A 16,136-nucleotide genomic window follows, 5' to 3' on the forward strand; every position below is an offset into this window, starting at 1 on the left:
TATTTGATCTAATGTGCTGATTAAATAAAAATAGAAAGAAGAAAAATTAAATTAAATTAAGACTTGGTGTTTTGTGGGAGGGAAAAGGGAGGGGATCCACTCCACCACCATTTTTTTTTTGCACCATTCAGACCATCCGGTTGTATTGAAGAATGGTTGGCTCTTGGTTCCATCTTTTGTGTGTGTGTGTGTGTGTGTGTGTGTGTTGAGAAAAAGTATAATGAAGGGACACCTTGTGTGGTAGTTGTTCCTCTGATTTCAAAGGATTTAGGAACTAATGCTGTTTGCTTCAGGAAAAGAAAAGGAAATGTGAGGGGTGAATATTCTCAGAGGTGGACACAGTGGTTTCCTCTTTCAAATTCAACTCAATCTTTATTGCAGTCATAGGCCAGCCTAGCTTTGCTTTTCTGCACACTGCCTAGCACTTTCGATTTCCTCTCCCCTCCCTCCTGAAATTTAGTTTAGTTGCCATTTTCTGGGGGGAAGAGAAGGAGAAAAGAAAAATACTATGAAGATTTTGAGGGTGGAGGGAATATAAGAAAATTTTCTCTGGTAAGTTTAATGAAAGGGCCTAGAGGACACTTAATTTATTCCAGTGGGTTTGATTTTTTTAAATCCTTTTTTGTTTTGTTTTTAAAAGGCACAGGAAATATGTACCCACAAACTTTAGAAAAGAGAAGGTTGCTGATTTTTATGCTTCTGTTTAATGGCCTGAGCTCTTTAATGCAGCCATTTAAAAAGGGGGGGGGGGAAATTTCCCAACTGAATGCTTTGAGCCAATGGTCTTCAGCCAATGGTCACTGTGCAGTGGGAAAAAAAAGTATGGAGGGGGGTGGAAATGTGGTGTGGGAGAGGTTTGCAAAGGCTACACATTGGAAACATACCACATGCATAAGATATGTGAACCATTCCCCCAACTTTCGATAATAGGCAGGATAGGTCCTGGCCTCTGTTACCCAAGTTCTTCCTATTCCCAGCAGTATCCTTTCACAAATGTATACATCCCTTTCCCCTTATACATCTCTTTCCATTACTCAGACCTGGCTGTTCCTCATGGACCCCATAGTCCATGAGTTTCCCTTCAAGGGATGCCTTGTGGACCACTTCAGTCTCACCCACCCACCCAATATAAATGCTTATACACTAATTGTCCCCGCCATCTTTGTTTTGGGGACCAAACTTGTATGTAACAAAAGGTGGGGGGAGGGAAACAACACCAACACTGCCTCCATCCACTTGGGGGTGGTTGTTCCTCTGAAATGGGACTCGTGGCCCCTCTCTTGAATTCTGACTCACACCCTCCTTATGTAGGGACAATTCCATCTTTTGAAAAGCATGGGGGTGGGGCAGGGTTGCTCTAACCAAGTCCTATGGCCTGCGGTATGGATGTCTGGCATTTCCCTTCTGCTGACCACTCTCCCCAGCGAAAATGATCCGGATTGGAGTTTTCTACCTATTACCTGTTGAAGTAACCTAAATTGACCTCGCCGCGCATGTATTTGCTCAGATCAGTGAAGAGGCTCGTAGCAGAGGGAGGGGGGAGCGAGGGAGAGACCCAGCCAGCGCGCGAGCGAGCACCTAAGGGTATTACTGCGCACCTTTCATAACCCTGTTCCATCCACTCGATATGAGGGCGCCTGATTCCCCCCTCTTTCCTTCCTCCTCCGAAGGGCTGCTTCCCTCACCTCCCCGTCACCTCGCCGCGAACCCCGCGATTTCCCCTTGTCAGTCTCTTCTTCCTAGCCTGCCTTGGCGGGTTGGATTGATGAATCCAGATCGCGTGTGAGAGAGCCTCACCACCGGGAGTTTGAGGAATTTGCCTGTGGTGTTAAGGGGAAGGGAACAAGTAAGAGAAACTGAGAGAGAGCTCTACCTATCGACGGATATAAGAGAAGTCAAGAGCGTTAGCCATAAGCAGCCATACCCACTCAGGCACTATGAAACGTCTCTGAGAGAGAGAGAGGGGGAGAGAGAGAGAGAGAGAGAGAGAGAGGGAGAGCGCATTAAAAAAAAAAAAACACCAGCAGCCACTAACCAGGACTTTGCGGAGTCCAGGGAGAGGGGAGGACGAGAGTCCTTAGCACTTATCTCATAGAATTAAAGACTTTTTTTTTAAAGGTTGACTTTCCTTCTTCCCTTTCATGCGAGAGCTACCATGAGCTCCTACTTTGTAAATCCTCTTTTCTCCAAGTACAAAGGCGGCGAGTCCCTGGAACCAACTTACTACGACTGCAGATTTCCACAAAGTGTGAGCAGAAGCCATGCCCTCGTGTACGGTCCGGGCACCACGGCTCCCAGCTTTCAACACCCGTCACATCACGTCCAGGAGTTCTTCCACCACGGAACCTCCAGTATCTCTAACTCTGGATACCAGCAAAACCCCTGCGCCCTGGCGTGCCACGGAGAGGCGTCTAAATTCTATGGATACGAAGCACTACCAAGACAGTCGCTTTATGGTGCCCAGCAAGAGACGGCCGTGGTTCAATATCCTGACTGTAAATCCTCCTCCAACAGTAACTCTAGCGAGGGACAAGGGCATTTAAATCAAAATTCTTCTCCCAGTCTCATGTTCCCATGGATGAGACCGCACGGTTAGGATCCTTTTTTTCCCCTTCCCCCTCTCTCTTTCCTTCTTAACGTGGTTCTGTTTTGCTTTCCTTCCCTATTTAAGCAGAGAGAAAAAGAAAGAAAGGAGGGAGGAGGGGAAAGTCTAATCTGTATTTTGAAGCGACAGGGAAAGGCAGATAGAGAAACAGAGGGGTCGGTTATAATCCTGTTTTTGTGTTTTTTTTTCTCCCCCTTCCTGTTTGGGCAATGGCGGGGACCGGAGTGGGTGGTGGTGGTGGGGAGTTGTTGTTTTCTCGTTTAAAAAGTAGAAGGGCTGCCGTTGTCTTTGAAAAGTCAGGAAGGTGATTTCTGGGTTTGAATCACCATAAAGTAAAACTTTCTTTTTATGGCTTGCCGGGAGGAGAGCAGTAAGAAACAGCTCCCACGAGGTTATTAGCATGTTCATAATACGCTGCTTTTTCTAAAATGTCATATAGCTTTGCTTAACCGCTTGGCGCCTTGGGCTGAAAGGTGAGCTTAAAAAGAGAGAGAGAGAGATACTGCTTGAGAAGAGATGGCTGTTTTGAGTGGGGATTGCAATTAAAACTTAAAACCTTTGAAAGGCAGTGTGGTCCAATTTAAAATTTCATTTTTCTAGGTTTTTTTTTTAAATCTCTACTAATAATTATAATTCCTATATGTTGTTAGATATAAAAAACTACACCCAGATGCTCCACAGAGTGCTAGAACATACCTACCTAGGGCGAGTTTCGCTTTTATAGAGTATTATTTTAGAAGGCCTTTTAATTTAAAACATGTGGAGTCTTGATTGTTTTACAGAGGGAAATGAAAGGACAGTTTCAGTCAAAACGTCCCTGCTTTTTAAAACCCAGTTGTTTTGTTAAGATCACTAGAACGAGGCCCAGAAAGGCTTAGGATCAAACATGTAGGGTGGAATAAAAGATCAAAAGTTATTGTTGTGATTGTGCGCTTTGACTTCTAAGCAAACCTCTAGTGGGGTACTTAGAAGAATGGGGTAAATACATCCCTATCATCTGTGGCATTTGACACCATAGATTATGGAGAGCCAATACGGATACAGCCGAGTATTTTGACTGTAATCTATAATCGTTGGATTGCATTTTCAACGCCTCGGTTGCCACAGCCATGCATATGGATGTATTGGGAAGACACTCCCACACACAAGCAAGAAGCAGGAAAACAAAAAAAAAGGAAGCGGGAGTGAAACGCCTATCCTGAGGGTTTCCATCAGCCAAGATGGAGAAAGGAAGAGGCTGCATTGTGTGCTAGAAAGTCAGAAAACTCCGGGTTTGCCACACCGAGGATGGAGGGGAGGGAAAGAAGCAAGCTTGCCCGACCTGAGTCTGTCTAGGAAGTTGCCTTTAATTTCAAGCCAGGGTTGGCTGTGGGCAGGTAGGAATGCGAGTAGGACATTAGGAGTTTGAAGAGAAGAGAAGGGGTGGGGGAAGGAAGCAAGGAAGGAAGGAAGGAAGGAAGGAAGGAAGGAAGGAAGGAAGGAAGAAAGGAGGAAGGAAGGAGCTTCCTGTAGGAGAGAAAAAAACAGAAAGAAAAATTAAAAAGGAAGGGAAAAAAGGTTCTAACATGTATTTGTTCTTCTTATTCATATTCATTTTGTATATTATTATTATTATTATTATTATTATTATTATTATTATTATTATTATTATTGGTGTCACACAGCTCCCGGGAGGCGCAGTGGCAGGCAGACTTACAGCCGATATCAAACCTTGGAGCTAGAGAAGGAATTCCTCTTCAACCCCTATTTGACACGAAAGCGGCGCATTGAGGTCTCTCACGCCCTCGGACTGACAGAGAGGCAGGTCAAGATCTGGTTCCAGAACCGGAGGATGAAATGGAAGAAAGAAAACAACAAGGATAAGCTACCGGGAGCCAGGGATGAGGAGAAGACAGAGGAGGAAACCAACGAGGAAGAGGAAAAAGAAGAGGAGGAAAAAGAAGAAAGCAAGGACTGACGTCTCCTTGAAGTCCTCATTTTATGGCGGATGATAAATCCGAGATGTTTACGACGGTCATTCGCTTTTATAGAGTATAGAACGGAGAGACTCACACACAACAGTAACTACCTGTCAAACAGTTGCAGCCCCCTTTTTTATTGTCACAGTACTTCCCCTGCTCTCTCCCCACTCCAATAGCAGCGGATATTTCTTTATTTTATTATTCACTCTATTTTTTTCTCTCCCAATAAAATAAAGAGAGAACTGGATTGATTGCAACCACATTGAAACTCAGAGTTAGGTTTCTGAGTACCATTTACCTTGCCCCCCCCCCCCAGTAACACCAGCATCTCTCCCACCAACCCAACTCCTTGCAATTTCCCCTGTTCTAAGAACAAAAATACAGCCATCGTCTATACTTCTTTGGAAATGCCTCTTGCAGCCGTCCCTCCCCATCCTTTAATGCTCTAAAGGGGGTTGTGAGGGAGAGCAGGATAATCACTTAGGTTTATCTTAATTTTTAAAGGAAAGCAACAACAGCAACAAGCTTATCTACTCATCTACTCCTCCAAGCTAAGGTACATTTATGATTTCGCTTTTAGCTGTCGGCCACAACCACCTAAAGGACAATTGTTATCCTGATGTTGGCGAGTTGTCCATTTAGGAAAGGTGGAGGCTCGGCAGGTTCCTGAAGACAAACATTTCACGCTTACTGGGTTTCTACGGACTTAAGGGAGAACTTACCTACAAGGCGCCCTCTGATTTGCAGGACACGGGTGTACCCCTAAACACCCTCATATGGGGGGGGGGCGAGTTCTACTCTGATCCAGGAATAAATATACTTAGGATACCCGTGAAAGAGAGGGAGCTAAATTAAGGTTTCTGGGGCGATGTGTTTATTTGCTAGATCACTTGTGTGAGCATTCTTCATGTACTACCTAATGGGAAACCTGCAATAATTAGCAACAAGATGGGGGCTTATACAGTAGTAAAATAACGTAATAAAGAACTGCAAAAACCACAGCATCATAATCCGTTTGAGAAGAGTTGTGTATTGCCCTAATGCAAGCTACTAAGTAGCAGAAAATAATAATAATAATATTATTAATAATAATTAATAAGATCAAAACCATTGTAATGTATCTTATCACTACCTATAGAAGGAATCATGCTTTGAAAGTATTTGTAATGCGGTTTTGTTGTCGTATGTTGCTGCTTACGTTTTGTTTTTTGTTTTCGTTTTTGTTTTGTTTTTGTTTTGTTTTTGTTTTTTTTTTGGAAAAAAAAATTCCCAACAACTGAAACTGCCTAGTTAAGGACGCACAGTATTGTATTATTTTATTGTGCTTATAATGTAGTTAGGACTTAATTGCACTGAATGTATAGTTATCTATTTGTCTTGACTTATCTGTTAATGCAAGATGCTCGAAGTACACCCACACAGAAATGTCATCTGTTTTATGTCAACCATAGTCTTCTACGTGTTCAAAACTCTGAATGTAGCAATTTCGGCTGGAAATGCAATTCTGGCTGACCGTGGATTTGTATTGTATACGTGAGATATTACGTAAATAAACAATAAAATTTAAGGGGGAAATAACTAGATTGAGCTTTTTAATAGCTGGGCAATCCTTTAGATCCACCCACCCCTATAAACTCACCTGCTAAAACTTACTGGTGCCTTCAAATTACTGACAGCCTAAAAACCAAGATCCAGCTTTTGGTTGAAAGAAAATCCGAGTCTGAGGTTCCAATATCTGCATCCTGGATTAAGATGGAGCTATATGAAATGTGGGAACACACATCCTGTGTACTATATGGACCACAGCTGAGTCAGCCCAAAGGAGTGTTGGGGAGCCTCTATTTGTGTATCCCTTAATATCCTGACCAGTTTTTTCACTGGTGGAATTAAGTGTCATGGGGGAAGTTTTCTTAGTTGCATTCTGCTAGAAAAGTTACAATGGAATTTTTCTTCCAGGAAAAAAGAAAATTACACGCGTTAAGGTTTGAGCTTCGGGTTAACACAAACAAATCCTGAATCTACACATGGATCCAGGGATTGTCTCCTCCTCCTCCTCCTCCTCCTCCTCCTCCTCTTCCAGAGGAGTGGGGGACAACGCCCCCTACCCAAACCGAAACATAGCTCTGGGCTCCCAATTACTGTCCCCCCACCACCACCCCCAGGGCTCCCAATTACTGCCTTTACAATACCACTTCATTTCTTTGTTATTAAACGTATGGCCTTCATTAGGATCTTCTCACTCATTCCTTTCAAATCAATTCTTCCTGTAAAGAATTTCTCTTTGGAAATCTCTTTATTGCGCAGGTCAGGTCCTTGCATAGTTTCCTGCTTTGAGTAATCTTATTTTGATTTGTATTCTCTATTCTTACGCTAAGGTTGAAAATAAGGGCGGAAGGAACCACCAGCCTTTCTGCTCTTTATCAAGAAAATAAAACAAGTAGGATAAGATTTTTAGCAGAAGAGCTACAAAGTAGTCTGTGGTGCAATGTACTTATTTGTAAGGCAGTAGCAGCCAGTTGAAGGAATAACATACATGTGTGCAGTATACACAGACATACACACTTTACACACTGTACTAAGCATTTATGAGTTATCTCTGTGGGTCTTCTGTTTGTCCATAACATGCATGCATAGGTATACTTAAGCTGTCTCGCCCCACCCCCTCTTTCTCTCCCTCTCTTTTTCTCACTCACTCACTCACTCATTCACTCACTCACACACACACATGTATGTGTTTCCTCTGAGCTCTTCTCTCCTCCTTCTATTGCCCCTCCCCCACATATTGATATGTATTTGTGTGCATGAGCTCCCGCCTGCACAAGAAAGGCATTCAGCTTCTGCAGGATATTCCAACATCTCATCTGTTGAGAAATGGACTCTATCCTAACTCAGTATTTGGTATGAAAGAGGACAGGTTGTTTACACTGATAAGCCACGAGAAGATTCCTAAGATGCATCTTGGCTTAGTGTGCAGAATCTGGAAAAGATACGGGCCTGCATTTGGGGGAGGGGGGGCGGTTGGGAGAAATCCTTTATCTTCCAACCTTAAATGTGTAGAGGCTTAAAGATGCCAGAATACCTAAATGTACAGAGGGAGGGGATGTGCAGGGGTCTGCTCCTATATGCCTGAGCAACTTTGGATACAATAGAAGGGCCTCCGGGAAGGTAGGGGCAGAGGGGGGGAAAGGCCCTAAGATCATCCATACATTTATTTTGCATCCATAGATGGTGCTTTAGGATTGCATTGGGTTTATGATCAGTCCAGATGTGTGGTTGCCTCTGTGCTTGGGCGCCAATGAAGGATCCGATGTTACTGCCTTCCAATATTGTTTGGTACCGCAAAAGTAGGTTGCGTAAGTATTCCCAGGAACTTGGGAAAATGTAATAGAAGCAGAGTTCAGGTTGCCTGTAGAGGCAAAGGCAACTCCCAAATGCACCAGAAACAGCCCCCCCCCCCCCCACTCCTTCTTGACTGCTGCAAGCTCTCATGAACCTGGCCCGGGGTGCTTTCCTTTTCCACATTTTGAGGATTGGAAAGCATGGGGAGAAAACCCCTCTCCGGTCTTAAAGGTCCGGTCCCATTCCTCACTTCAAGGTCCCGTCCCAAAGGCAGACTTCAATCCCAGCGGCAATAATTCGAACCCACAACCAAAAGTTCTTGCCCCCCTGGAGCACACGCTCTCCCGCCCTATCGTTAAAGGGCATCTCCTTGAGTGGACACCCTAGTGTCCACCCACCCACCCTCCATCCGCCTGGTCTTTGCAAGGGGTCGATCATAAAGCTTTGCCTCGGGTCGACTTTAGCAGGCCAGAGAGTAGAAAGGTAAGCTGTTTTATTACTCCTCAAAACTGGAAGAGAACCCACCTTTGCTTAAACTCGGTGTCTGTCTGCCTAAGTGTGTGGGGGACGACGACGAGGGGGGGACAGAGAGAGAGAGAAGGAGAGGGAGAAATTTTGCGTGTATGTGTGTGTATGTGTGCATTCAGAATGTAATTCACCTCACCAGCTATTGCCTCCTTCCCTCTTCTCCCCTGAAGGAATGAACCAAATACAAACCCACACCTTTCAAAGCCACGCTTTGAAAGCATCTGATCCTTTCATGAACTGACACCTAAAAAAAAAAAGCCCTGAAGAATTTTCTCTTTATTTCCTTTCCTCCACCTTATTCCCCAAAGTTTAAGGCAATAATTGGAATGCACAGTCTCCCATATATATATATGCATATTATAATATTATATATAATATAATCCCTGCAAGGAGAGGAAAGTTAATTTAATTTAATTTCAAAGACGGGATCTGAAAAAGCGAGGGCAGAAAAAGAAAGAAAAAAGAAAAGTAGGGAGAGCTGCATCCGCACTTTATCCATCATATTTAAGCCTACATTCTTGAGTGGCTCGATTTGAAGGAATCTCCCAAATGAGACTTATCTATCATAGGGGTAGAAGCTAAATTATCGAAATTGCAAGGAAAAGCTGTTACATAGGGGGACACAGAAATGTTTATAGCTTATAAACATCGTTAGACAATATGCGTTTATTTGTAAGGGGGGTTTCGGATAATCACTTCGTCATTTGAGGAGGAAAGGAGGAAAGGAGAGGCGATGGCCATTTTTATTGTTGGAAGTAATTTAAAAGAAGATAAGCTTTTCAGAAAGTTGCTGTTTTGGAAACGATCATTACTTCAGTCTTTCTGAAATGAGGCTCACCCACCCGCCTGGAGTAAGAAATACCACTCTATTCTGCACTTTTCCCTTTTTTTTAATTAGCCAATCAAAATTTCTACCAGTCTCCATTTGTGATTTGCGAAAAAAGAAAATACAATTTCTCAAAAAACTGCATCGAAGCATATTGCTCATTTTCTCTGAATTTATTATTCTCATCACCATCAGCCGTTTGGTAGTAAATTCTATCCGTGGAAGGGAGGGGGGAAGGGTTCGGTACTAGGTCCAGTTTTGTCCTTGGAGATGTACACAAATGATATTTCACCCGCCTAGACAAAAACTTTGAAGCCTCGACTCTTTGGGCCTAGCCTGGAAGAAGATTTCTTGGGGAAAGTCGGGAGAAATTGAAGGGTTCTCTTTCTCACCCAGAGCGTCTTTCTTCCTTCGCTTCCTGATTTGATAGACGCCTTTTATTTATTTTTCCTCTCGCAAAAACCGAAGTGCGATTTCTTTCCCGGGCCATCAGATGCGAAGTGGTTTTCTCACCCGCTCCTAAAGGAAAAGGACGCGCCACCTTGTCTGGGAAGGGTTGACTTGGGAACGGTGGCATTAAGGGGGGGGGGGGCGATATAGGGTACCGAAGGAGGGAGCCCGCAGGTTCCCTTCTTGCTCCGGGGAAGCTGATTTTGGGCCGCCTTTCTCTCTGTAGAAAACGGGCCCGTCCCATTGTCCTTCTAAGCCTCCGTTGTGGTTTGATCGTTCCTTCCTCGTCGTAACTTTTAACTACCTGTTATAAAATTTATTGTCGGTTTGTAAAGCGGCGGAGAAAAAAAGAGTAGTAATTTCCCTCTCATCCGGTTGGACCATTTCCTATAATGGGAATTTCAGACAGACACATATTCACACGTAGTCTGAGAAATACAGCCGCCTTCCCCCCAACCCACGAAGGAAAGATTTGGACGTCCAGCCGAGAATATATATAAGTTTATCCGGCCCACTCAGATCCACTGAGAGGCAGGTAAAAGCCGGGAAATATTCTTCGAAGGCACACTTGACTTTCTCTCCCGCTGCCCCTTTCAATACGGTTTCTATCCCACCCTTTTCTGGGGCTTCTCTTGCCTTCTGCAATGTTCGTGTTTCCAAGAGACCCTTTTAAAAAATTAAAATAATAATAATAAAAACTACCCCGCAATCAACATTGGTACAGCTGCATGTTGGGAATTAAAAGAGCCGAAGTATCATCCCTCCTTTGCAATGTCTGGGTACCTGGAAAAAAGGGGGGTGATGTCCCGTTTCACAGCGGTCCCTGCGGTCCCGGGGCCCTCAGAAAGGACTCGCCCTTCAGATGCCAACCCCCCCCCCCAACCTCCACGGCTTCTTCTTGGCTTTTGCAAAGGTGTGGAAAGGATCCCCTAAATAGAATCAAACCCATGGCTCTAGCAATATCCCACCATTTCCAGGTCGTTGTATTAATGGCTCGGGGACGGCCTGTCCGAGGGTGAAATCTTAGGCTGGAAAACAAAACAAAATCCGAAAACTCCGTGATTGAACGGGGAGAAATTCTCTCCTTTTTTTCTTCGACCTCTCAAGCAGGTTTTTATTTTTATTTTTGCAAAGCCGCCTCGGAGGGACCCGTATTTGGGATTTGAAAGCCTGAGGTAGACCTCGGTAGCTGGTTTGTGTCTTGTGTTGGGTTGCTTTGTTCTCCATACTTGTATGAAGGAGGGCAAATTATTTGCATCCGTTAAAAATCCATTTGGGGGGTGGGGGGCAAATCTTGTGGGTTTCCAGATTCGGTATTGAACAGAGATATTGTTTCATTGTTGGTGATAGCAGGAATTTGGAACAATGAAAATGTGGAAATGTAACACACACACACACACAGGTGTGTGTGTGTGTTTGTTAGTGTGTGTGTGTGTGTGTGTGTGTGTGTGTGTATACAAATATAGAAAGCTCAGGACAGTATTGTTGGAAACATATGGAAGAGGCCTTCATCCTGCAGTGGATAGACAATGGCTAAAACGATGATGATATGTTTGTGTATACATACATACATACACACAAAGAGAGAACATGTGTGTATACACACATACATACATACACAAACAGAGAGAACATGTGTGTGTGTGTGTAGATAGATAGATAGATAGATAGATAGATAGATAGATAGATAGATAGATAGATAGATAGAGACAGACAGACAGACAGACAGACAGACAGACAGACAGACAGACAGACAGACAGACAGACAGACAGAGTAGATGGCTAGATAGCTAGATAGATATACTCCCACCCTCTCTCTAGATAGAGAGAGAGTATATCCATCTAGCTATCTACTCTGTCTGTCTGTCTCTGTCTCTGTCTCTGTCTCTGTCTCTGTCTCTGTCTGTCTGTCTCTATCTATCTATCTATCTATCTATCTATCTATCTATCTATCTATCTATCTATCTATCTATCTATCTACACATACATACATTACACACACGCAAACACACACACACACACACACATGCAGCAGATTTCCCCCTCTCACAAGAATTTTTTAATGTAATATGAAATGCAGATATGTGTGTTTTTGTGTGTGTATTACACACACACACACACACACACACACACACTCAAAACCTTTTTGGGAGGGAGAAAAATCTGCTACAAGTTTAATTCAGATCTTGGGGAACTGAAGCCTTGAGAAAAGGGTTGCAAGAGCGTCCAGAGGTGTGCTTAGCTTACACCCCATTCTCCTTTTGGATCTCCTCATCACTTTGTCCACCCGTTTATTTGCTTGATTAAAGAGGCAAGTAGGAAAATGAGTTGGGAGTATGGCCAGACGGCTTTTGCTGCCACTGGAGTAAACAAATGGGAGCTAGGTTGGAAATAATAAGCGAATTAGCAGCTATAATAGGAAGAATGATAGGGCTGCATGATGGACGCCAACATCTATTCTCCTCAGTCCTGCCCCCTCTGCATATTAGTTGGATTTCAAACATGAATAAATAAATGAATTGGATTTTAAAAACTAGAGGGAGGGAGGGAGGGAGGGAAAGAAAGAAAGAAAGAAAGAAAGAAAGAAAGAAAGAAAGAAAGAAAGAAAGGGAGGTTCTTTCTCTGGCTTCGCTTATTCGCATTAATATCTCATAGTGAGGGAAGATTTGGATGAGAAGAAAAATGACTCAAGCCAAATGCGTGTGAGTGTATTTGTGTGTGTGTGTGTATTGCATGAACGCGGACACACACATGTAGATGCATAGAAAGGAGACTTCTATTAACATGGCGACAGAGAAGAGCATTTGCACTCGTCACAAAAAAAATGCAACGCATTCTTGGTTGTTTGCAGAAAATTTACAGCTGAGCAATAAAAGTTTACGACTGAATCACAAGTTGGATTGGCCACAGGAAGTCATGTGGACTCCATCCATGAACGTGAACTTTTTATTGTGGTTTCTCTTATGACTCTTTCGCAGTAGTCCTTCCTTTAACAGTCCAAGCAGTGCCAGTGAAACGGGGGTACGATGGTATCTGTATTTTTTTCCCTTTATTATTAAGCTCTCTCTTTTTTTTCGTTGGGGTGGATGGAAAGATTGGGAGGAAATCTCATATTGTCTCTGTTCTCTTCTAGTGTTTTGCTGTGGCTTTTTTCCCTTTATTTCTTTTTCTTTTCCTTAGGGCTGAAATTGTTGATTATTCTGGGCATTTTAGGAATAATAAGTTTACTGCAGCGGCTGGCTGCCTCCTCCTCCTCCTCCTCTTCCTCCTCCTCCTCCCATTCCCCACCCCTAGGGGCAAAACGCAACACATTTCCTCCGGAGGATGCAATAACGAGGGGGAACAAGGAGTTGTAAATACCTTAAAAAAAAAGAGGGGAGGAGGGGGAGGAGAAAGATGCTAGTCCCCCATGCCTTGTTCAAAAAGAAAAGGATTATTTTTACGCGTGGGTTTGCTTTCTTGATTTTTTTTCCTTTTTTCTTCGTTTTGGGTGTTGCCTTTTTTCTCCCTTCTTCTTTTTTAAATACCTAATATATACATATTTTCTCCGGAGTTGAATTCAGCCTCAGCGAGACAGGAAAAAAAGAGACAGAAAAGAAAAGAGAGAGAGGGGGGAAAGAGAGAGAGAATGAGAGAGAGAGAGAAAGAAAGAAAGAAAGAAAGAAAGGGAGAATCGGGTAAGTGTTCCCTTATTGGCTAAAATGTGTAACTAATGATCCATGGAGATGGGTGGCAAAGATAACGATGCCTCGTTTTCGCGAAATAGAGGAAAAGAAGGGGTGTTGCCTGGTTATGACAGAATATGATCAGGCAGGGTCGGCGGCGCAAATGTGGTTAATTCGGGGACGGGGGGAGTGAGGGGTTGCGGGCGATGATGTCACTGCGGTCTGGTTTGCTGGAGACGGAGGAAGCCGGTTGCAGTCGGCCTCCCTTGCGCGCTGGGTTCAGTGTTTACTTGGGGAGGGAGGGGTGGAGGAAAGGGGGGGGGGTGGAGGATGGAAGGAAGGAAGGAAGGAAGCGCCTGGGCGGGAGGCGGAGGCGAGGAAAGGTCTGTTGACAGTGCAGCCCATTGGTTAAAGTCAAGGAGAAGCCCTGATAGAGCTTAAGCTCGGGACGGGCACAGAAGCCAATGAATGGTAAAAGAGAGAGAGAGAGAGAGAGAGAGAGAGAGAGAGAGAGAGAGAGAGAGAGAGAGAGAGAGAGAGAGAGAGAGAGAGAGAGAGAGAGAGAGAGAGAGAGAGAGAGAGAGAGAGAGAGTGAGTGCTGGGATTTTTTTTTTTTTGGCGTTGTTATTTTTTCCCCAAAAAATGCCAGGGCGAAGGAGGGAGGGCTACCCAGGAGCAACTTTCAGTAAGGACGACTGAAGGCGGTGGGTGCTTTAAGGCACATGCGCAGTGCGCCTCCTTAGTCCTGGCCACCGTAAACCCCCCCTGGCGTACAACGACGAAGCAAACAGGAATGCCATTTTTAATTAGCAATTACGGGTGGCTTCTATTTGTTTGGCATCGGGAGGTTCTCCTTCGGCTTGCTGTTGATTTCTCCTCCCACCCCCTCAGGTTCACCTTGCCGACATCTGGCTTATGGTGGCTTTGCTCGAAGCGTTGTTTTTTGTTTTTGTTTTTTGGGGGAAAGGAAAACGCGGATTTATTTCTAGAAGTTGGTCCTCCCACATTTTTAGAGTGTGCCTCTCTTACTGGGTCCGCCTCACTTCACCTGCCTACCTTCGGCTCGCACCCCCCCCCCCTTTCTCTCCCCCGCCCATCGCCCTCTTTGTGTGAAAAATGCTGTTCGGTGTAACAATGTACCTTGTGCTTCCACGGGCTTTGATAATCGCCTGCTGTGATGATTTGCTTACGAAATGTTTATGAAATGTCCCTGTGATATAAGCCTGCTCTGTTTTGATTGTTCCCAATAACGTTCCAGTAGTCATGGCTGGATGGTTTGCAACCGTTTGAAAGCAGCTCACTTCAGGAATCTTGACTTGGTTTCTTGGCTTTCTAATTCTGATTAAGAGGTGGCCCTTTAGCAAAGAATTGTGACAGGCTCTATCAAAAACCGTGCACTGTCTGAATTAAAGCTGTTGAAAATATTATCACCCCTATTTTTCTTTTGCTTGACTGGCTATGTTTCCTCAAACCCTTTTAATGTTGCTACTCTCCTTTGATTATTTTTACACACAGACAGACACTATTTTAATACATATATTTTTATATGTTATGAGGTTTTTAAATATTTGTAAGACTCTGAAGTATCTTCTGTGCTTTTTAATTGACTGTACCCCATGCTTATGCTGATCTATGGCAGTAATAAACATTTGATTTAATTTGACCATGATGTGATATGGTCCAAATTATATATTTCCATATAACAAAGAGATCCGAATCATAGGATAAGAAAACGGCGAGGACCTAAGATAAAAAAGGTGGGGGAGGGGAAACAATGACTAAGGTCCCCATTCTAGAGTTTTATTACCAACAGCTCCCCCTTCTCCTTATGAATACAATAGGTGGAAATGCAAGCCTTGGGGAATGGCACCCTCCTGTTCGTCTGGGGGGGGGGATCTTTAGAGCCTTCAGTCTAACTCCTTAATGAAATATTTAGCGTGTTCTGCAACCCCAGTTTATAAAGGCCTGCCTGTGCCCCCCCATCCCCTCCCCCGGGTGGAAGTTGACTCCGAGCAGCCTGCGCGAGTCTTTGCGCGGGGGGGGGGGTTCCCCCAGGAGACAAGGGGCTCCGACTGGATCGTGCCGCGCCCGCCACAGAAACCGACCAAGGTGGCAAACGCCAAGTGCCTCTTTCTCTCCACCCCCACCCCATGGGTTGGCATTAAGAACTAATCGAATCCCAAGACGTCCGGTGTTTGCCAGCCATCTTATCCGTAGAGACAACAACAATCGAAGCCAGCGGATCGCCACCACGGCCACGACCATCGTCACCACATCCGCTTCTAGGTCCCAAGGAAGAAAAGCCAGCAACGGTGAGTCGAGGGGCCTCTGGGAGGAGGAGGAGGAGGAGGAGGAGGAGGAGGAGGAGGAGGAGGAGGAGGAGGAGGAGGAGGAGGGATGTCCGTCTGTGAAGGAGAAGTGGTGGCCCTGAGCCCCAGCTCCCCAGAGTCTCGGTTTTCCTGGCTGGGGCGTGGCGTGGCGAGAGGCTGCCAGGGAATCCCCCCTTGGCTCGGCAGTGCGGGCAGCACGTCTCCTCTAGAGTAAGGGAGCTTGGAGCGGAAGAGGCCCCGCTCTTTCTTGCCAAAGCTTGGGGCCGGGGGATGTGCCTTGGTCGTTTGGTGAGCGCGCTTCGTAGGGGGATGTTGGAAAAAAAATGAATAAAATAAAATAAAACCAATCCGGAGGTTTTCTTTGCCAGGGCGAACGTCTGCGAGCCGCCCTTCCTCTCCAGGCGCGTGAGAAAATCCGGGGTTGGTGCTCGG

General features: G+C 44.8%; 1 protein-coding gene across 1 annotated transcript; it reads left to right on the forward strand.

Annotated features, from left to right (window-relative positions):
* Positions 1 to 2,083: 2,083 nt before the first annotated feature.
* HOXC8 (homeobox C8) lies at positions 2,084 to 4,719 on the forward strand. The gene is made up of 2 exons (XM_032210982.1): positions 2,084 to 2,591; positions 4,270 to 4,719. Exons 1-2 carry the CDS (start codon positions 2,156 to 2,158, stop codon positions 4,560 to 4,562), a joined length of 729 nt encoding a protein of 242 aa, XP_032066873.1. The 5' UTR covers positions 2,084 to 2,155; the 3' UTR covers positions 4,563 to 4,719.
* The last annotated feature ends 11,417 nt before the right edge of the window (positions 4,720 to 16,136 follow it).

The sequence above is a fragment of the Thamnophis elegans genome, chromosome 2 (assembly GCF_009769535.1).
Source record: "Thamnophis elegans isolate rThaEle1 chromosome 2, rThaEle1.pri, whole genome shotgun sequence".
Lineage (NCBI taxonomy): Eukaryota > Metazoa > Chordata > Lepidosauria > Squamata > Colubridae > Thamnophis > Thamnophis elegans.